The sequence below is a fragment of the Lithobates pipiens genome, unplaced genomic scaffold (genome assembly GCF_037356315.1).
Source record: "Lithobates pipiens isolate NorthernLeopardFrog02 unplaced genomic scaffold, aLitPip1_a1.2 Scaffold_8, whole genome shotgun sequence".
Lineage (NCBI taxonomy): Eukaryota > Metazoa > Chordata > Amphibia > Anura > Ranidae > Lithobates > Lithobates pipiens.
In genome coordinates, this window is record NW_027507903.1 from 533,463,776 (window position 1) to 533,487,269 (window position 23,494).

Here is a 23,494-nt window from a genome sequence, read left to right on the forward strand (position 1 = left end):
AATGAAATCTCTAGCAATACACAAACTGAATGTGCAGCCTTACCCCAAAGGCTCTGTCATATCAGGAGATGGATTGGGGACTGTGGAAGAAGGGAAGGATCAGAGAAGACAGGAACAAACAGCCTTTACAATGCACATGATTAACCCCCTGTGTTCCACAGTCAGTATAACAAGCATGCTTTACTGCATATAGATTGATTTTACTGTTGTGGGTTTAGTAACACTTTAAGGCCTCATGCACATTGGCAGAAAAAAATAAAATTATGCTGCTAGGGGCATCTGGGGCATTTGTTATGCCCATGAATGCAGATGCATGTTATTTAGTGTGGCCATGCACATGCAAGCATTTATGCGCGTATTTGTGCAGTGTTCAGGGACATACAATAAATTTGCCAATGGTAAGTTTGGAGAGGTGCTTATGAGCATAATTTACATGCATAAGCATAAACTTATGCTTTACATATGCCCAAAAACGCACGCAAATACACAACCTTAAAGGCATTTTCTTTGCCGAACTCTGGCAAAAAAAATAAAAATGCAGCACAAATTCATACGTCTGTGTGCATGAGGCCTCAAAACAAAGCATGTGTTTGGGCACGATAGAAAAACTTAGTAGAAAAGCAAACAAACTCTTTAGAAGGGGTAATACCCCAGTGTAGGGCCGAAACAACTAATCCATTATGAAAATAGTTGTCAACTATTTTCATAATCGATTCGTTGGTCAGCCAATTATTTGGCCTGCATACAGAATTTTTTTTTTCCCTGACATGTAAACAAATGCAAAGTGAAGCACACATACAGCTCAGTACACCATCCATAAATGTCAGTATACACAGTGCAGCACCATCTATACATGTCAGTAAGTGCCCGAGAGTAGAGCTGCACTAAAATGAGAACCACGACTGTTTAGAATAAAGATCACAATTCTCATGGCGTAACATCTTTCACGGACGAAAAAAAAATAATAATAATTGGGCTAACATTACTGTTTAATTAAACTGCATAGAGATAATAGAGATGATAGATCTAGATATTTGGGGGTTCCAATTCATTTTCTAACAAAAAATACTGATTTTAACTTGATAGCAAAAAAGGGTGTCAGAAAAAGGTTTAGTCTAAGTAACAAAAAATAAAATGTATCCCAAAAAAATAAATAAAATTAAAACAAACAGAGTGGTACTGTGGATACATAGAAAATAGCAATGTGCCACATCCTGCAATACTATGGAAATGAGAAATAAAAGGGACTATGGACTTTAGGCACCATAACAAAGACATACTTTATAAAGTAATTTTATTTCTTAAAAATGTATTTTCTTTGTATAAAGCTTTAAAACCGCATGATGCGGTTTTAAAGCTTTATACAAAGAAAATACATTTTTAAGATAAAATTACTTTATATATAAACTAGGTCTCTTTGTTATGGTGCCTAAAAAGTCCATAGTCCCCTTTATTTCTCATTTCCATGGTTTAGTCTAAGTCATGGATATGCATCTTGCTATGCCTCATGGGACTTTTAGTTCTGCAACAGCTGGAGGTCCGCTAATTGCATATCCCTGGTCTAAGTGGTTAAACTGAGCTCATGTACAGACTGAAGTTCATTCCTTTGATCTAAAAGCCCATACACATGATCGGACTTTTTGACTACAAACATGCAAATTAGCTGTTTTGAGGCAACATCCGACCTTGTGTGCACGCGCCTTCGGACAAACTTTTTCGGTTTTCATCTGACTTTTGTTGTCTGTGCGAACGGACAAACTTTTGGACCACATAAGTCCGATGGAGCAAATTCCAATCATGTGTACACAAAACCATCGGACGTTTGTACAAAAAGTACAAACACGCATTGCTCAGAACCAATGTAAAAGATCAGACAACAATACAAAAGTTGACCAAAGGTGGCGCTGGAGTAATTGAACATCCTCTTTTGAAGTGTCGTCAGTATGTTGAAATGTCACTACGTTTGTTGCCTAAAAAGTCTGATGTGTACGCAATACAAACTTACAGCCAATGCACTTTGTACAAAAATCCAAGGGAAAGTTTGTACAAAGTCCGATCATGTGTATGGGGCTTAAGAGAACTACATGCTACAGGGTTTCTCTTGCCTAATGGCCCGTACACACGATCTGAAAATCGGACAGCAGATTGTTCGTTTTTTTGTTGCATACTAGTCGCAGATCAAAATGGAGAGGTTGCTAAAGTTAAAAAAATTCTCATATGACAGGAGAGGGGAAAAAAAATAAAAAAAATCAGAAGTGACATCATGTGTTGTAATATACTTCCATTGTGTTTTCGGACGACAACTGTACCAATTAAACGAAAATCGTAAGATCAGGTATACGAGAAAAAATTTCTTGTTTATCTGAACGTATAAAATGTCATGATTGGCTTTCGAAAGCTCTGTACCAACGATCCGATTATTGTAGGATAGATAGTTTAGAAAGCAGAATTTTTCATCCGATTTTTAGATCGTGTGTACAGGCCACTAGCAATATTGTGATAAAACTTGGCAGGCTGCCTGAATTTTGTCAGCTGTCAGAAGTGACCGCTCTACATTTGTTACACAGAATCAGGAAAAAGTTGTCACTAGATATATTGCTCACAAATGCCATAGTTATATGTGGAATTGCACCCCAAAATATATTCTGCTGCTTCTCCTGAGTATGGGGATACCACATATGTGGGACTTTTTGGGAGTCTAGCCGCGTACGGCACCCCGAAATCCAATCACTGCCTTCAGGATTTCTAAGGGTGCAAATTTTTGATTTCACTCCTCACTACCTACAGTTTCGAAGGCCATAAAATGCCAAAATAGCACAAAACCATGACCCCATTTTGGAAAGTAGACACCCCAAGCTATTTACTGAGAGGCATGTTGAGTCCCTGAAATATTTTATATTTTGCCACAAGTTGCAGGAATATTAAAATTTGTTTTTTTTTTGCACAAAGTTGTCACTAAATGATATATTGCTCACACATTTGGGAGCCTAGCCACGTACGGGACCCCGAAAACCAAGCACTGCCTTCAGGATTTAAATATAAAACGCTACCAAAAAAAAAAACGGTTGTTAGCGATCGCAGGGATCAGGCCTGACTCTGCGAACGCTGCAGTTATGTGTTTAGTGTTTTGTAAGTGACAGTGATCGATCGATACAGCACTTGGGTGGGCTGGGCGGAGGGGCAAAACGCAGGTGCTATAGCAGGTTTCTGGGCTGATCCAGCTAACAATGCGTTTTTTTTGGAACCCTAAACTGCTGGGGACGCTAGTATAGATCCGATCAGATACTATACCACTACGGGAGGTGTATGCTTTGCGCGTGGGTGTTAGCGGTACTGGCACTAACCTAGCGCTGCCTGGGGCGTAGCAGACCCTGACCCTAAAACCTAATTGATATCACCCGCCGGGTGATCAGGGGGTTAAACCTTTATTGGGTAATAAATGGTGGGTGCCCTGATGCTATAAAAAGCAAACTAACCAACCAGAGTCACCCGTAACACTTATACGGTGATCACTGGTGAAAGGGTTAACTAGGGGCAATCAGGGGGTTAAAACCATTATTGGGTAGTATATGGGGGTACCTAGCGATATAAAAACCTTGCGGTGAACCTAAAAAAATAACTAGCTACCTAGCAGCACCAGTGACACTAATGCAGCGATCAGAAAAATGATTGCTTAGTGACACTGGCAAAAGGGGGTGAAAGGGTTAACTAGTGGCAATCAGGGGCTTAAACCTTTATGGGGGGGGGTAGGGGGCTACCCTGGACCTAACACTAACTGCCCTGACAGTTTTTACTGTCACAACTGACACTAAATGTAGTGATCAGTAAATAAATGATCACTGCAATCAGTGACACTGTGACTGGGAGGGGGGGAAGTCGGGTGGCTATCATGGGTGATTTGTGTGCCTATGTGTACCTACGTGTCAGTGTAGTGTCGGTGCACTTACTATTGTGTTCTCCTCACAGTCCGGTCAAAAAGACCGCCCCGAGGAGAATGACATCACTTCCTCCCTGCCTGTGTTTACACTACACAGGCGGGGGAAGCTTCTCATTCGCCAGGAGCGATCGAGAGGGGATGGCCAGAAACCAACGGCCATCCCCTCATCCCAGATCGCTCCTGAAGCGAAATGGACCGCCGCATCCAGCGGGAGGGGGTCCGATCGGACCCCCCCGCTGGAAGGCAAGCACGTACATGTACGTGCTTGTGCCTGTCGGTGCCATTCTGCTGACGTACATTGCAATGCGGCGGTCCTTAAGTGGTTAAAGGAAGACATTGTTTTGTATGGCCAGCATAGGTGACAACAGGCACAGGTAGCTTTAACCACTTCAGCCTCGGAAGATTTGGCTGCTCAATGACCAGGCCATTTTTTTGAGATACGGTACTGCGTCCCTTTAACTGACAATTGCAGTTGTGCAATGTTGTACCCAAACAAAATGTATGCCTTTTTCCCCACAAATAGAGCTCTCTTTAGTGGTATTTGATCATCTCTGCATTTTTATTTTTTGCGCCATGAACAAAAAATAATAATTTCGAAAATATTATTTTGTATTTTTTGTTATAATAAAATATATTTATGGATTTTTATATATATTCTTTTTAAAAGCTATTTTTCTTCCTCAGTTTAGGCAGATCTGTATTCTACATATTTTTGTTAAAAAAAAAAAAATTACAATATACTATACAATTTATTTTTTTCCAAAAATATGTAGAATGCACATCTGCCTTAACTGAGGGAGAAAAAAAAAAAAAAATTTGCTTTTTTTATATTTATTGCTTTGTGCAAAAGTTATTGCTTCTACAAAATAGGGGAAAGATTGCGGACAGATCAGACACTTGACACATTTTTGGGACCACTGACAATTATACAGCGATCGGTGCTATAAAAATGCACCGATTATTGTGTAAATGTCACTAGCAGGGAAGGGGTCAACACTAGGGTGCGATCAAGGGGATCAACTGTGTTCCCTACGTGTGTGTTCTAAGTGTAGGGCAGGGATATGCAATTAAACTTCCAGCTGTTGCAAAAGTCCCATCATGCCTCTGGATGTCATGCTTGTTGCTGTCAGTCTTGCTATGCTCATGGGATTTGTAGTTCTGCAACAGCTAGAGGTCCGCTAATTGCATATCCCTTCTGTAGGGGGAGGGGACTGACTAGAGGAGACGACGGAGCGTTCTTCCTAGCTAGTAGAAACACAACCTGTCTCTCCTCACAGAACATGGATTTGTGTGTGTACACACACACACACACACACACACACACACACACACACACCTTGCGATCTCATGCATTGGCACCCTCGCAGTGCAGCAGGCGGGTGCCTGCTATCCCTGCTTAAAGGGCCGACGTACAGCTATGCCAGCTCACGGGAACGTGCCAACCTGCCACAGTATAACGGCAAGTGACAACGTAATCTGTCATACATAATATATTACAGTTGTGTCTGAAAATCTGCAAGACAGTCAATTTTTTTTTCTTTAAATAAAAATTTTGATTTGAGTCTGATATTTACCAGATTCAACCTCTAATAGTATATACAGTGCATCTCTTCTGTCTGTTATTCTCAAAGCAGATTAGAGATTTTGCTCCCTAACTATATAGTTGGTTATTTATATTTACTACTGCAAATAAAGAAATTTACTTTTTTTAAACTTTACATATAAAAACTAAAAATTATACACCATGCTTTTTATTTTTTTTTAAAGGTTATTATCCGATTAAACGGGAAAAAAAAAAAAAAAAAAGTCAATTGATTAGGATAATACGGTAAGTGTTAGATGCAGCCCTACCACAGTGGTTTCCTTCCAGTGAACATTCAAATGAAAACCTACCCAACTAGATCACTTCAGGCTGACCCCTTTTGCAGGTATAGCTATAGAAAACATTGACAATAAGTACCTATATGGTTTAAAATCCAGAAATACACTGTCTCACCCTGCTCTGCACATGCTCCGTTGCTGTCTATTTTTAGGCACCGACGAGTTTTGAGAGGCTGATCTGCCGACAAGCAGAATTGACCACTTTCCACCAAATCACGTACCTGGTACATCATTTGACTTCAAGTGGTTGTACTGGGACAATCACCCCATCCCCAGGGCCCCCCCTCCCCCATTTCCCCCCCAAAATTTGAGTGTAAAAACTGCTGCGCAAATACCATGCGACATAAAAATATTTCAAAACAAATAATTCTGCGCTAGTCATAATAAATGTATCCAACCACTTTTAGTGTAAAGCATGATCTGTTAGTCTGGGGGGGGGAAAAATCTTTGACCAAACTAAAGTGTGAGGTCACACTTTGTGAGGTGAGCGTATTTCTTATGGAGGAGCACTGAGGTGAATAGATACAAAACACGGATTTGAGAATTTGCGAAGACTCATCAAGTTACAACTTTTGACATTTTAATTAAATATTTGACTAAACTTAAGCATGGGATTTCTATTAAAAGAAGAAATGCACATGAATGTATCGTATTATATTCACATTTTATGTTGGCACTCATATTTGCACAGGAGAATTGATACACTAAGTGATTGGATTCATTTATTATCACTAGCACAGCATTATTTGTTTTGAGTTTATTTGCACATTTTATATTGAGTGTTACTTGCTGCTTGTATATATTACTCGGATTGTATTTTACCTTCTCAGAAGACTACCCATTTATAAAGGGTATATATATATATATATATATATATATATATATATATATATATATATATATATATATATATATATATATATATATTCAGGTTCATACTGCTGATATCTGATTTTGAGCCCATTTCAGTGCAATTATGTCATGGTTTGCATATTCTAGGGGGCCAAAAATCACACTGGAATTGCAACAAAGTAGTGAGGACATTTTTCCAAAATTGCAACACGCTAAGTTGCATTGATATATGAACAGACACCATTAAAAACAATATGATTTCTACTGTGATGAAATTCTGTGAGAGTGAAAGTGGAACTTTAGTCAGAAAATTAAGTCCTTCTAGATCACATCAGGCTGGCCCCTTTTTCAGGTATAGCTATGTAGAACATTAAAAGTAGTGTTTAGTTGTTATGTATTGCTCCTTAGCATCATACGGTTTGAGTAGTGCTATTGCTCTACCTGAAATTATACTGGTTTTATCTCTATGCATACCACACAGTGCTACTGTTGGATACAAAAACAGTTATCTGCATAATGGGCATATTTTTACTTTGTCTGAACGCATGTACTTTAAGTTAAGTAAAAAAAAAAAAAAAAAACATCTAAAATCCAGTAATACATTGTCTCATGCTGCTCTGCACATTCTCAGTTTCTCTATTTTTAGGCACTGCTGAATTTGGGTTTAGTTCTGCTTTATGATTTACTGCTGCTTAGGGGCTCTGGGCCTCAGCAAAATGGCAGCCTCCAGCAAGTAAAAACAGTAGCAATGCTGGAGGCACTTTGCAGCACACATCCATTTTGGTAACATACTTATTAATGTGGAATGCATGTTCCTTGCATAGCAACTTTTTATCAAGTTATGGGTAAAGTTCCACTTTAAGTTACATCTAGAATCACAAGTGTGAACGGAGCCTTAATGTGGTTTTAGTTCAGGAAATTACATGTATTCCAAAAATCAAAATATTAAAAGCAAATCAAAAAGTTGACGTACATTCAAGCAGACAAGTCACCAAAAGTACTGAGAATTTTTGTACAAATACTTGTAGGGATGCTTATTTGAAAATCTACCATTGTATGGCCAGCTTTCCTCCTAGGCTCTGCAGCATTTCAGGAAACAATGTGCTTTACTGCAGAGAAAGCTCTGTTGTGGCATTCAGTATGCATGTCTACTGCAACCTTTGCATTTTCTCGCCCTTAAGAGAAATTTGGGTTTTTAAAAATGAATAAATATTCATAAGCCTTTTATTCTGCAGCATCCGTCGGATACTGCAGCTGTCTCATGTTGGCGCCAAACCCGGAGAACAGTGTGATCAGATGACCACTGATCGCTCAGTTCTCGGTTAGCTCTCTGCTCCTCCAGCGCACACCAGTGGCAAGCGGGGGGGGGGGGGGGGGGGGGTCAGGAGCATCTGGCTGGATCCCACCAATATTCTCAGGATCCTTCCAGAACCAGCTCTGATCTATTGCCCACTATCAGCTGGCATGGCAGTCACCCGCATCACATACAACCACTGAGGCAGAGGTGGAGACCATGAATATTCTGCCACTGCATTTTCTAGTGCAGAAAAAAGGAGAGGTTGAAATCCCTATCAGGGACTTATTTGCTCTCATTTGTATAGGAGACAGGGGTGAGGGACAAGAAATGCGGGGCTAAAGCCCGCTGTTGGCCTGACATCACGGAAGCGGTCCATGCTCTGCAGGGATGCTTACAAAAATGCTGGGGCCCGCCCAGATGCCTGGCAGGCAGCTGGATCAGCCTCTCAGCACACTGATGAAAGCCTAATCCAGTCGCTCCCACCCTCCCACCCCTCCACAGTCTGGCGCTCTAGAGAGCAGATATGAGAACTGAGTGATTAGTGGTCCTTGTAAGCTGCGTTCTCGGTGTTGAGATGGCTGCAGCTGTACCCCGCCGGCTAGGTGATCATATATGGGTTCGGCCCCCCTCCACTTTTGTTATACTTCTATCACATTTTCCAAAAAAAAAAAAAAAAAAAAAAAGATTAATTCTCATTTTAGGACAGTAGGTGGCGCTCATAAAATTAACCCTGAAACGAAGATCGGTTGTCTAGTTGACCAAGACCATACTTGCGTTACTTTGTAATAAGCACAAATTTCTGTAGAGAAGATGGCTAATGAGCACAGAGATTCCCTATTGGCCCTACTGAGAGCAATAAGGTAAAAAACAGAAGGAAAAGGATTGTGCACATCATCTGTCAGTGACCATGAATTATGTGCAGTGTCAGCATTTTTCTTTAACCCCTTGCCAAACAGCTCACGCTGATATACATCGGCAAAGTCGCAAAATGACATACCCATACGTCATGCAGTGATCAGCAGCTAGTGAGTGCCCGTGGGTCCTGCAGACTATGTCCGCAATCGTGGCACGGAGAGGCAGAAAACAAGGCATTTCCCTGTTCTGCCTAGCAACATGACAAGGATCTACTGCTCCCAGTAATCAGGAGCAGTGATACCTCATGTTCTAGTGAGCCTACCCCCCCCCCCCCTACAGTGAGAACACACGTAACCCCTTGATTGCCCCCTAGTGTTTAGCCCCTTCCCTGCCAGTGACATTTACACAGTAATAAGTGCATTTTTATAGCACTGATTGCTGTATAAAACATCAATGGTCCCAAAATAGTGTCAAAAGTGTCCAGATCTGTCCGCTGCAGTCACGATATAAGAAAAAAAAAAAAAAAAAAAAATTTAGATAAAAATGCCATGAAGCTATCCCCCATTTTGTAGACGCCATACCTTTTGCACAACTCAATGTAGGCTTATTGCAATTTTTTTTTACCAAAAATAAGTAGAAGAATGTTGGCCTAAACGGAGGAAGAAATTTGTTTTAAATATTTTTTGGGATAGTATAGCAAAAAATATTGTTTCTTTAAAATGGTCACCCTTTTGATTTTTTTAGCGCAAAAAATTAAAACCAGGTGATCAAATACCGCCAAAAGAAATCTCTATTTATGGGGAAAAATACGATTTTTGTACTCCCTGCACATTCTCAAGTTTTTATGAGGTCGACTATGAGGATCGAATAAGGAGCCTGCAGAGCGTCACTAGGAGACATGCAATTGCATCATTGCAATATTTCCACCACAGTAGGATTCTTGCACACCAGCACTGGATAATTATTAATTTTACTACTATGCTGTCAAATTGGAACTTTAGGGCTTACATTCAAGGACAATTTAAGTACCCGTATCAGTGTTCATTAGGTAGGGTCTAAAGCAGAGCTGCACACTTCTGGAAAAAACAAACAAAATTTTCTGCTTAGAATAAAGATCACTATTCTTTCAAATGATACAAGAAAATTGGGCTAACTATTCATTGAAGTAAATTTTTTCCCCAAAAATTGTGTTTGAAAGACCACTGCGCAAATAGTGTGACATAAAATATTGCACTGAACGTCATTTTATTCTCTAGGGTCTCGGCTAAAAAAAATATATATATATATATGTTTGGTCAAAAGTAATTTTCCAGCAGAAAATACAGATTTTAACTTGTAAGCAACAAGTGTCAGACACAGGTTTAGTCTTCAAGTGGTTAAACTGACATTTACAGAGTGAAGTTGATCCCTTTGATCACAAAGGACTAAAATGTTACAATGTTTTTCTCTTCATCTCAGCACTGAGCCAAGTTGATAAACATTTGCTGGTTGGTTGTGTTCTTTTCTTTTTACAGCTGTGAGTGGGCAGAGAATGGCTTTGCATGTTACATTAATCAATTCCCCGATCTAAGGACTACAGTGGGAGGTGCTGAGATTCATCTGAAGGCAGCCAGGTGGTCACATGACTGCACATTGGCAGTATGAAAAAAAAATAAAAAACAAAATCACACATACACTGTAGATCTTATTACAGAGAGGCCGGCAGTAAGACAGAAGGTGGGTAGAAAAATCGCCCAACTATTGTGTGTTGTAGCTAGTTCCTACAGTGGCCAATATGTAAATATTTGTATAATTATCAGGCTTTTTAGTGAGATATTCAGGATTTTTGTTGATCATTCAAAAATAGAACACAGGTTTGGCTGTAGTTGCACTTTAAGAGCCATGTCACACTATCATATCTGTAGCAGAAATTTGCAGCAGCTGCAAATTTTCTTACATTTTCTTGTGTTTTGCTGGATACAAAGTTCCTGCTGTAACTGCATCCAATGCTTTTTTTGGGCAGTTACAAAATGCTGGCGTGCCATTATCAATACTAGCTGCATTGCAAAACATGAGTTTCTGCTAAAGCTGGCGATTCTGTTGCCATCTCCAACCGTTACATAAACCAAGATTAAAATAAAAAAAAAAAAAAAGGAGGAGGAGAAAAAAAAATAAAAAAATAAAAAAAAACGCATTGCTTGAGAGTCCAAGTAACTCGGGCCCCATTCCAATTAGTCTCAAATATGGATATATGTACTGTTCAGGTACATGACACTCACCCCACCGCAGCTCTATTCTCTAACGAGCTGCACCCAAGTGGCTTAAACCTAGTCTTCTCTATGATCAAGCCCGTTTTGCGTGTTAGAGAGGACTTCAGTAGCAGTGTAGAAATTTTCGCTTCATGGACTGCAATTACTTTTTGCAATTATAGCAACAGATAGATAATACAAAAGAGAGCGATTTTGTAGCTGCTACAAAAATCTCTAGTGTAACATGGGCCTCAACTGGCCATACATTATACAATTTTCTTGCTCAATTTTCTTTAGATTTATCTTCAATTATGCAGTACAAGGGCATGCCTGATTGCATACAAATTGAAAGTGTTTAGGTTTGACCTCATTCTATAATTTTAGCAAATCTAAAAAGGGAAAAAAAAAAAAAAAATTGTAAAATGTATGGCCAGCCTTATACTGCTGTTATGTACAGCATTCTACAAAGTAGTCTGCCATTATGCTATGCTGGCCATATGGCATCTAGTGTCTAAAAATCAGTAAAAAAACAGCAGCTGCAAGCAAATATATTTAGTTACGAATCCATATAAACCTTCATAATAAACACTCATGCAAAATTAAAGTGGTTGTAAACTCTAAAAATAAAATAAAAAATACAACCTGCAAGACAAAAAGGCATAACGAGCTAGTATGTCCCCAACCACCGCTGTGACCGACGACATGTCTCCCCGACGTTATTTCTGGGTTTGCCGGCTCCGGCGCGGTGTTTGGCCAGAGCCACGATGAGATCACTCCCATGCATGCGCGTGGGAGCTGCCAGTCACAGCACAGCTACTGGAGAAACTGTGCGAGCGAGCCGTTTCTTCAGTACGCATGTGTCGATAACATCAGCACATGCGAATACTGTGAATATCTCCTAAACGGTGCAAGTTTAAGAGATATTCATGGTACTTACATGCAAGCCTTATTATAGGCTTACCGGTAGGTAAAAGTGGCAGTACATCGTTTACAACCACTTTAATGACATCAAGATTAGTCATAAGGAGAACTATTGCCCAGTGTGTCAGGTTTAGGTGATAAAACACACCTTGTGTAATAAATGCATGCACCTATTCTCCAGCACTGCACTGTGCAGAAAGCAGTTATAGGATCATATCACCATCTATTACACACCACCAAAAAGTCACTTCAGAAGTGTGTGTGTGTGTGTGTGTAAGTGTGTAAGCGGTGTGCACACATTCATGCATGTAGATTATTACCTGCTAGCCTTGAAAACAGAGCCCCTTTTTAGGGGGGGAGGACGGGCAGGAGCTGGTGGAGGATGGAAAGATAAGACATGGGGAAATGAGGAGGAAGCAGTACTAGGATTTGAATTCCATCAGCACTGTAGGGACTGCTAGAGGAAAACACAGTAAGCTTCATTATTAAACTCTTGTAGAAGTTTGACAAGAGAATCCAGTTGTTCTTGGCAACAATCTCCCATAGTGCAGTGTAACAGACAGCACAGACTTTATTAAAGAGGTGCAGACACTGTTACCCTTAAGCTGGCCATAGATGGATTGGAATTTGGCCAGTTCAGCAAGGACCAGCTGAATTTCAATCCACATGTGGCCGTTTCCACTCAACAGAAGCCGTTCTAATGAAAAAAAAAAAAAGTCTCCATCATCTCGATTAGTTTCCACTATTGCAAGGCTTTCTCCACACATTTCCACGGGCCGAATATGCACTACTGCTTTATAGATGAGCTTTCTAAGCACAAACAAATAATTGGCAACTGAATAAAGTACCAGAAAGAATGGTTTGTATTGCCAACAGCAATCAACTTCCATTCCTTTTCTCACATGCACTGGCAGCAAAAAAAAAAAAAAAAAAGCACAAAATTGTCTGGAGAGTTGTTCTTTTACAGACTTAAATACCCCAAGATCCACATGTGCGTTGCTGGGCTGGTGTGCAAAAGATACAAAAGAAATACTCACCACTCCCTGACAGTGTACTCAAAGCCATGACACCATAATAGGAGAAGGCTCCAGACTCAAATTTCATATTCTCCTTGCCAGCCTCTACTTCAACTTTCCCCTGAACAAAAAGAAAAACAGATGATGCTGCATGGCTCCACATTACTAATCCATACACAATTTAGCTGGAAATGTATAAAATCATATTCCTAAACCATATCGAATGTAGTGATCCTCATTTATCCAATTTAGCCTGTTATCCAACATACCTGCAAGATGAGGATAAAGTAGTCGGCTATCTTGTTGCGCTGGTACAGGAAGTGTTCGGGTGCCTTCTTGTCATCTTCATCAAAATGAAGATCCTGAACCACGTCTGGGTATTTGAGGAGACGCAAGAGTGTCTTCTCTGAAACCAAACTAGATGCAAACAATGATACCTCTGCAATAAGAGATGGGGACTGGGGTCAGAAAAAAAAATAAACAAAATCACAACGTAGGAGTAAGCATAAGCCTACCACAGAGGAGGGGAGACAATCAATGAGTGTTCAGTATGTTTTCACCTGTAGATAAGAACCGGTGGGCAGCAAGCAGCAGCTGAGGGGAAATTTTAACTCTCAGTTCGTGATCCGGGTCTTTGAAGACAGAGAAATCCTTTTTGTCCTGACGACGACCAACACGTTTCTTACTGCGATTATCAGCTGTTGTGGAAGAGTAGATTAAATCAGATTTATAGTAGTAAAGACAATAACAAAAAAATCCTTTCCTCCACAAACATGACCTAGCATTCTGTACATCAGTCAGATCTATTAGTGGTACACTGAATGGGGTAAAAAACAGCTACAAAATACAGAGCCTTTACCTGCTGATTACATTGGTCATTAAATGGCCTTCATAGGGTTGCACTGATACCATATTGGTACAGATGAAGCACAAATGCTATTATACCTGGAACCAATACCTATGCAGCACAATTTGAGACCATACAAAATGAATGGGCTCAAATCACACATCGTTTGAACAGGAATGAGGTGCGATTGTCATAGTGACTTCAGCGTGCCAGGCTTGTCATAGTGACTTCAGCCCAGGAGCAGTGTGGGAAAACTGCATGCAATTTGGACAGGAATTTCACCACATTTCTGTTCAAATCACATGCAATTGTTTGGAGTGCAGTTTGAGCCCATTCATTTTGTATGGGCTCAAATTGCACCGCAAAAGGTATCAGTACTCGGTATCAGGATATACTTGACCGAAAGTATTGGTATTTATAGGGTTTATATATTCTTTCACACGAGCCACCCGGGCGGCCGCGGTGAAGCGCTGCTATTTGGCCACTAGCAGGGAGGTTTTAAATCCGCCTGCCAAATGCGGCCGGTCTCGCAGTGCTGCCCCATTGTTTTCAATGGGGAGAAAACGGTGAGTTCACCTCTCCAAAGAAGCTGCTGGCAGGACTTTTTGTGATGCCCTTGCCAGTGCACCGCTCCAGTGTGAAAGCATTCGGGCTTTCACACTGGAGTGAATGGAGCCACTTTCGGCCGCTATACAGGTGACATTTTTAGCGCTGTAGTGCCTGAAAAATGCTGGCAGCGTGAAAGGGGTCTTAAAGGGATTTTTTTTAACAAAGAGCCTTTACAAACATGTCATACATGCCTACTCTGTGCAAGGGTTTTGCAGAGTGCCCCCCGAGCCTCCTTTTCTGGGGTCCCTCAGCAGCCCTCCAGGCTCCTATTCGAGTGCCCCCCACAGAATGCCACATTTCATGGGGGCATTCGTGCGGATGCACTCCGAGTCCTGCTGCTGCATCCATTAACAGACAGCAGGGCTCGGCTCCACCCCCCCTGACTCCCATGTCATTGGATTTGATTGACAGCAGCCAGAGCCAATGGCTCCGGCTACTATCAATCTATCCAATAAGGACCAAAGACAGAGGTTGGAGCTGCTGTGCTCGTTGCTGGAACGATCAGGTTCAAGTAAAAGGGGGCTCTGGGGGGCAGCTGCAATACAGGTTTTTCACCTAAAGGGCATTAGTGAGAATAGAAATTAGAACCAAGAGCAGCCATTGCTAAAATTCTGGTGCAGACTCCAGAGCTGCCAACCTCTTCCCACTTCACTGCATAGTGAGGCAAGGACCTGGAAGAAGCATGCTTGTTAGGAATTCAGACTTTATTGGCTGCATGCTTGTTCCAGAGTAGAAACATTTCAGTCCTCTCAGGTTCACTTTAAATAGGTTTTGTGCTGTCGTTTACTAGTTAAATTAAAAAACGGACCAGCGATAAAATAATAGTGCTGCCGTACTTAATTATAACTGCATCTGTACTTAGTTTTCCCTTGGTCCCCCCTGCAAAATCTCAGAACTATTGGTTGATCCTGCCAGTGAAGTCCACCCAACACAGCTTCCTGTGCTGGTGTGGCAATAGCCCTGCAACACTCATGAATTCTGAACGGAGTTCCCACTCATGTAGACTGTGATATGAGAAGTGGGTATGGATAGCAGCATTGTCATTTCTGAATTACAAGCTTGTAGCTTGTCAATGATCAGCTGGTACCACCTAGTCCTGCCCACCGCTTTCTGGATTGCCTCTCTTGTGGAAACAACTGAGCTGCAGTGTCTGGGCAAAGGAGCTAAAATTCAGGATTTGGCTCAGTCAGGGATGCGACTTTTTTCAATCATGAGGCTTTGCGTTACAGAATAACTGGAGCGTAGCCCTGCACTGACTCCAAAATCCCAATGCCTGTCACACAATGTGCGATTGTCTGAAAACATGAAAACGCAGGGTTTGTGAAAGTCTACATTACACATGGCCAACTCAATACCAAAAATTAAACTGCTCAATTACATATAGTAGGGACACCTTGTGTAAGGAATCTTTCCATTGTTACAAATCTCTCCTTTAACATGCAAACAAGATATAGATAGAGAATTTAGGCAGAACTACTATACAGCATAGCAATCCGATGAAAAGCTGAAAGCTAGCCCATCTCTGTACAAGAACACAATCTCCCGTTTTCAAATAAAATTGGCTTTACAGAAGACTTGTGCCAGCAACAGAACATCTGTTCTCACCGTTAATCCTTCCTATTGCAGCTAAGCAATCTTCTGTTAGAGGACTGAGGAAATCCTAAGAGAAAAGCAGCCAAAAAAATAAATAAAATGACCTCCAGCATTTCTCTTAGGCCTTTTCTATTTACAATGGAAACTAATTTTCCCTGGTCCATAAGCCATTCTTTGCTGTCTCTGAACTCTGAATTTCCATCTGTTTCACTGGCTTACTGCTGACGTCCAACTAGGAATCCATCACAATAGTACACTGGTGGCACTAGTCAGTGGTCCTACTCTACCTAATTGGATAAAGCCCCATATTTAGTAATGTAATGCTACAAAAGACTGTCAGGAGCGGCAGACCTATTAAAAGAGAACAGAACAGGTGTGGTTGGAGACATGCGAGACTAGGAACATGTTATATGAGACTGCTAGAGATCACTGCCATTACAGTCCCTTTACAAAATCAATACTCCCAATATTGACTGCCGGGGTCAAAGAGCAGCATGGCAAGGAACAAAGGGCCATCTATTTTCAATAAAGGAAATCTTTACTGGGACAAATTAGGATGTGGCCGCTATTTATGATATTCTATAACCACTAACAGCTGTCTCTGACCTAATGCTGTAAAGGCACTGACCAAGAATAAGCATGCAATTTATGAAGTCAGAATGCCTGATCTGCACACTTGTTCCACATACATACACATACACATACACACACACACACACACACACACACACACACACACACACACACACACACACATATATATATATATATACATATATATATACATATACATATATATATACATATATATATACATATATATATATATACATATATACACACACACATACATATATATATATATATATACACATACATATATACATACACACACACACACCCCATTTCAGAACTTTTTCCACCTTTAGTGTGACCTATAAACTGTACAACTCAATTGAAAAACAAACTGAAATCTTTTGGGTGGGGGGAGGTTGCATAAGTGTGCACACCCTCTAACTGGGGATCCAGCTGTGTTCAGAATTAAGCAATCACATTCAAACTCATTAAAATAGGCGTCAGTATACACCCGTCATTTAAAGTGCCTCCGATTAACCCCAAATAATGTTCAGTTGTTCTAGTAGATCTTTCCTGACTTTCTTAGTCGCATTCCACAGCAAAAGCCATGGTCCACAGAGAGCTTCCAAAGCATCAGAGGGATCTCATTTGTTAAAAAGGTTTCAGTCATGAGAAGGGTACAAAATACATTTCCAAGGCATTAGATATACAATGGAACAGAGAAGACAGTCAAGTGGAAAAAATATGGCAAACTATGGCATTACAAAGAACTGGACATCCCTCCAAAATTGATGAAAAGATAAGAAAACTGATCAGGGAGGCTGCCAAGAGGCCTACAGCAACATTAAAGGAGCTGCAGGACTATCTGGCAAGTACTGGCTGTGTGGTACATATGACAACAATCTCCCGTATTCTTCATATATCTGGGCTATGGGGTAGAGTGGCAAGACAGAAGCCTCTTAAGACAAACCATCCAAGCCCGGCTAAATTTTGAAAAACACATCTAAAATCTCCCAAAAGCATGTGGGGAAATGTGTTAGGCCTGGTTCACACCTATGCATTTTAGTGCTTTTTTCAGTTTTGCAGAAATACGCTACAGTCCATTTAACATGGTTTCCTATGGGTCATGTTCACATCTGTGCATTTTAGACTTTTTTCAGTTTTTTGGTTCTAAAGACTTCAATGGATCAAATATATGTATTGAAAAAATGCAAAATGCACCTGGAATATGCAAACTGCAACCTGCATAGGTGTGAACCAGGCCTTATGGTCTGACGAAACCAAGGTTGAATTTTTTGGCCATAATTCCAAAAGATAGGTTTGGCGCAAAAACACTGCACATTGCCAAAGGAACACCATACCCACAGTGACGCATGGTTGGTGGCAGCATCATGCTTTGGGGCCATTTTTCTTTAGCTGGAACAGGGGCCTTAGTTGAGGTAGAGGAATTATGAAAAGTTCCAAACACCAGTCAATCTTGGCACAAAACCTTCAGGCATCAGCTAGAAAGCTGAACATGAAGAGGAACTTCATCTTTCAGCATGACCACGACCCAAAGCATACATCCAAATCAACAAAGGAATGGCTTAACCAGAAGATTAAAGTATTGGAATGGCCCAGCCAGAGCCAGCCAGAGCCCAGACCTGAATCCAATTAATAATCTGTGTTGTGATCTGAGGAGAGCTGTGCACAGGAGATGCCCTCCCAACCTGACAGATTTGGAGTGTTTTTGCAAAGAGTGGGCAAATATTGGCAAGTCAAGATGCCCCATGCTGATAGACTCATAACCAAAAAGACTGAGTGCTGTAATAAAATCAAACGGTGCTTCAGCAAAGTTTTAGTGTAAGGGTGTGCACACTTATGCAATCATATTTTTAGTTTCACTCTCCCCCCCCCCCCCCCCCCAACTGAGTTGTACAGTTTATAGGTCACATTAAAAGTGGAAAAAAGCTCTGAAATTATCTTTGTCTTTTTTGTACATCACAGAAGCCCGACATTTTAGATCATAACTATCAGGTTGTCAGCAGTTTTTTGTTTTGTTTTTTTAAAGAAATTGGATATTTAAAATCTAAACCTCAAAAGAATCCGCTACATTCACAGTAGAAATACATGCATTACAACGTAAAATATACATGCATGGTAACTTTTACAATGCATCTTTATCAGATTTATAGTTTTCAAAAGAAATTTAATCCAGACATTAAAGCTGGGTCTGGGATGTCCCCTGCTGCTAAAGCACTACAGAAGAATCCATATATAGCCTTCCCATTTGAAAGTAAAAAACAGCAGGATAGGATAACGATAGGTCATCCCTGTTGATTTCTCCTGCCAGCATGCTGACTCAACACCTGGCCCTTTCTTCCAGTCCTGCAAGAGGTTGACAAATTCAAGTATTTAAAACTACTTGCATTTAAAAAGAAATTACATGATTTTGTTTAACCACTTGCCTACCAAGCACTTTCAACCCCCTCCTGCCCAGGCCAATTTTCAGCTTTCAGTGCTATGGCACTTTGAATGACAATTGTGTGGTCATGCAACACTGTATCCAAATTACTTTTAGACTGATAGAGCTTTCTTTTGGTGGCATTTAGTCACCACTGGGTTTGTATTTTTCTAAAAGTAAAACAAAAAGACTGAGGGGGGCGTGGCCTGGACATGGCCGAGTGAGACTGCCTTTTTTGGAGCTCCCGGCCTGAAACCTCATACCCCGGCAAAAAACGACTAGTTGTACCAGTATTAGCTCATCCAAGAAGTACAAACCCAGAGCAACTACGCGGGGAACCCCCTCAAGCAAAAATCCAGACGAGATCCAGCGCTACTTCAGGAATTTACAAGGGATCTCCCCCGGCACCAGAGCGGCAGCACCACGAGGCCCCGCATTCAGCACGGCACATCGTGACCACACCGGACTCTGGCAACTGTTACCGACACCCAGACACCGCCACAAAGTTCCACAGGGGTCCTACCGATGTCCCAACAAACCACCAGAAGCCTGCTTACTGGACCAGGACATCAGGGAGATGCTGCAAGCCCTCCCTGCTCAGTCCACTATAGAGGCTTGGAAGAAACAGACAGGAGAGACATCCAGGAGGTCAGAGGTGAGGTTTCCTCCCTAGTGGATCAAGTGTCCACTGGAGAGACCTCACCATCATCCCTGGAAGTGCGGGTATCGGCACTTGAACAAGCCCGCGACCAACACCTATTTCTTGATGTGCTGGAAGACCCGGGAGAGGACATTATCCTAGTTAGGGCTCACAGAGCTCTTGGCCCTAGACCCACCGACCCGAGCAGACCTCTGGACAAAATCTGTAGACACCATCATTTTACCCAGAAGGAGGAGATTCTGAGGAGAGCATGGAAGCGGGGCGATGTAGAAGTGCTTGGATCGCAAGTTAAAATTCTGCAAGACCTTTCAAGATCGACCCTCTGACGCAGAGCCCTCCTTTGCCTGCTTCTGGATCTGGCCAAGCAAAACGGATTGACATACCGCTGGCGATATACCTTGTCCGTGACCTTTCGCAGGGAAACGGGCTCCTTCACACTGCAAAACGACAACAGATCTGCCGGCCCTGTTCCAATTCCTGGGCACAGAGCCGATTCAGGTACCCAATTGGTTGCCACTCCTTCCTTGCCAGCTAGGAAGATCAGGACCCAAAGAAAATCGTGGCCCCCTGAGGCAGAAGGAGACGCCGGTCAGGATCCAGAGGCGCCCCACGTGAGTAGGCCATGGGCCACATCTCCCAGACAATTACCCCCTTGCCTACCCTCTCATGATTGCCCCCAACCCAAATTGCCTAAGACACAGTCTGTTATAACAGTCTGTTATAGCTTGGGGGGGGGCACGAGATACCCTTCCATGGAACCTTCCACCCTGGGCGGTAGCCCCCTTTTCGGGAACTGCCTACCTCCACTTTTCCACAAGCAGCTCCCGCTGACCCTGCCCCTGTTGATACCCCAGTGCTGCCTTATGGGGCCGACAGCCCTGGCACCACGTATCCACTTACAGGTGATAGACAGACCTTTACCACCTCTCATCCCGAGTACTGAGCTAGACTTCAGTGAGGAGGTATGATGCACTGCTGCTCCAGATAATGCATCGGCGTACAGAATTTTGACACCGGTCCGGCCCCGATTCGGTTGGGGGGGGGGGGGGGGGGGGGAACGACTCCCAAGTTATAGTGGACACGAAGGAAGGAACTACTGGAACAGTCATTACAGACAGGGCTCACCTGTACAAGAGATATAGGGGGAGGGCTGGGGAGAGGAAAGAGGGAGGGAAAGAAAGGAAAAAAAATAAAAAAAAAGCTTTGGGGAGACTACATGTGCCCCGCTGGAGGACCACTCACATTAAGCACATGGCTAAGGGGCCACTTTCCCCCTCCGGATTACAATTTCAGTCTGCACCCACTAAGAGGTTTGCTCCTGAACTGCCTACTTCCTCAAGAGACCCTGGGAGCCTGCATCTCTACCCTGCGGCTGCAAGGGTTGGAGAGTAGTGGGGTATATGGTTCCAAAGCCAAGAACAGGGGAGGGGGGATCATGTTTGGGAGCTATACTACGCCTTGCAGTACAGTTTAGTACCAGATATATATGTATACTAGCTGGCCAGGTTTTGGTTTAAATGAAAACGGTTAATGGTAATTGCTTGTTAATGAAAATTATCTTGAAATTCTCAGTTTTTTTTTTTTAGATGTATGGAATTATGAGTACTATTGTACCGGTATTTGTTCAATTTCTCACCATAACACGCCAGGGATGAGTAGGGAAGGCCATAGGTTCACCTCTTGGCTCTGTCTTCTTACTCCCCCAATTAGGACTGTGCTCCATACCCAGGGTGAACCCTGGGGAGTACTACAGCCACTTAGGCTACCTTAGATATTTCTTTATAAGCGACACATCCTAGTGTCGACTTTCTAAACTTTTCCTGCTTCCCCCCATAGCCTTCCTTGTCCTGCTTTTACCTACTGCAACTTTTCCCACCTCTACGCCTCCCCTTTGCCCTCTCTGAACATGGATTCACGCCACATAATTCGCTGAAAACCAAGGGCTTAAACACACCAAAAAAAAAAAAAAAAAAAAAAAAGACTGACGTTACTTCACGATTTGCGCCAGGCTAAGGCAGACATCGTCCTGTTGGGAGACGCATTTCAGAGAGAATAACCTCCCGTTGCTTAAAAACAGATTTTATCCCCCAGTTTATCACTCCAATTACAATGAAGCTAAATCCAGAGGGGTGTCTATTCTCATTTCGGCTAGGATACTCTGAACTTTTATAGACTCTCAGACTGACAAAGACGGCTGTTTCTTATACCTGAAAGGACTGATAGGTGACCAGGTGACACTAGCCAACCTTTATGCTCCAAATGACAGCCAAAATGCTTTCGTTAGAAAGAGACTGACCCAACGCCTGAGATTCTCTGAGGGACAGCTCATCATAGGAGACCTGAACAGACCCCTGAATCCCACGGAGGACACCTCCTCGGGTACATCCTCTACCTCGCGGGACACGCACAAACGTATAGGCCAGGCACTCCACACCGCGCAACTGGTTGACACATGGTGTCTCTTCCACCCAGGAGTATGCGATTATACATTCTTCTCAAAACCCCACCAGAATTACTCACGTATTGACTTCCTAGTACCCCACAAGCATCTACACGCGATCAAAAGTACCTCTATCAGGTCGATCACGTGGTCGGACCACGCCCCGATCACCTAACTGACAGTGACAAAATAATGGTCTAATTCTGCAACTAACAACCCCTGACAGCAACATAGGGGTAGTGTGGAAGGCCCACAAGGCAGTGATCAGGGGGACCCTCATTAAACATGGATCCAGACTGAAACTAGCACGGACAGCCCAGCTGGACCTACTATTCACTAAACTCCATGACCTAGAACTAGCACATAAGTCAACACCGACCAGGAGCCTGGGAATTGAGCTTGATACGGTTCGGTCACAAAATCACTGACCTGTTACAATTTAAGGCCAAATGATATGCAGATGATATGTCGCAGGAAGACATATGAGTCGGGGAATAAATGTGGGAAAATTAGTGGCTCAGACCTTACAGACACAGATCAACAGCCTATATCCCACACATCACAACCGCCTCTGGACAGAAGCAGTCCCTTCCCCAACAGATAACACAGGAGTTCAGGAATTACTATAGCTCCCTGTATACTTAACTTCACCTCCGCATACACAGGAAGCTATGGCCAGCTACCTAGAAATATCCCGGATGCCTTCACTACCGAAGGAAACCCAGGAACTCCTGAAGGAACCCATAACATTGCCCAAGCTTCAGCAAGCCTTGAAGGATATGAAGCCGGGCAAAGCCCCAGGCCCAGACAGACTCACATCCTCCTATAAAATATTACTACCAACCCTGGGCCAACACACTTGTTCAACAGTCTTGGCACAGGGACAACACTTCACAACACCTCATTGCAAGCACAAATCACAGTCCTTCCCAAAGAAGGCAAAGATCCGGCCCAATGCGTAAGTTACCGCCCAATTTCCCTCCTGAATACTGACCTCAAAATTTTAGCATCCAGGTTACAGCAGCACCTACCCCATCTTATTCACCTAGATCAAGTGGGCTTCATTCCAACCAGGGAGGCCAGAGACAACACCTCCAAAGTCCTCAATCTGCTCCATATAGCAGTAAGCCACAAAACGCCAAGCGTATTCCTGGGCACGGACCTAGAGAAGGCATTACCACCTAAACTTACACGCCACCCCCTCCCCCCCCCCGATAGGCAACACAGCCAACATACGCTCACAGTTAATGTCAAAACCTAGCCTCTCAACTCGCAATTCTCCCTTAAGACCCATTATTGTCACCCCTGATTTGAGCCGGGCTTACAGGACAAGAAATT

At 42.4% G+C, this 23,494-nt stretch overlaps 1 protein-coding gene across 1 annotated transcript in view; it reads right to left on the bottom strand.

The window, feature by feature from the left end:
- CNNM4 (cyclin and CBS domain divalent metal cation transport mediator 4) overlaps positions 1–23,494 on the bottom strand; it is a 62,838-nt gene that overhangs the window by 10,671 nt on the left and 28,673 nt on the right. The window contains exons 4-6 of the mRNA XM_077469550.1: positions 13,548–13,685; positions 13,257–13,426; positions 13,009–13,108 (exon numbers count right to left, since the gene is read on the bottom strand). Of these exons, the coding sequence (XP_077325676.1) occupies positions 13,009–13,108; positions 13,257–13,426; positions 13,548–13,685 (408 nt within the window). The remainder of the gene's footprint in view (positions 1–13,008; positions 13,109–13,256; positions 13,427–13,547; positions 13,686–23,494) is intronic.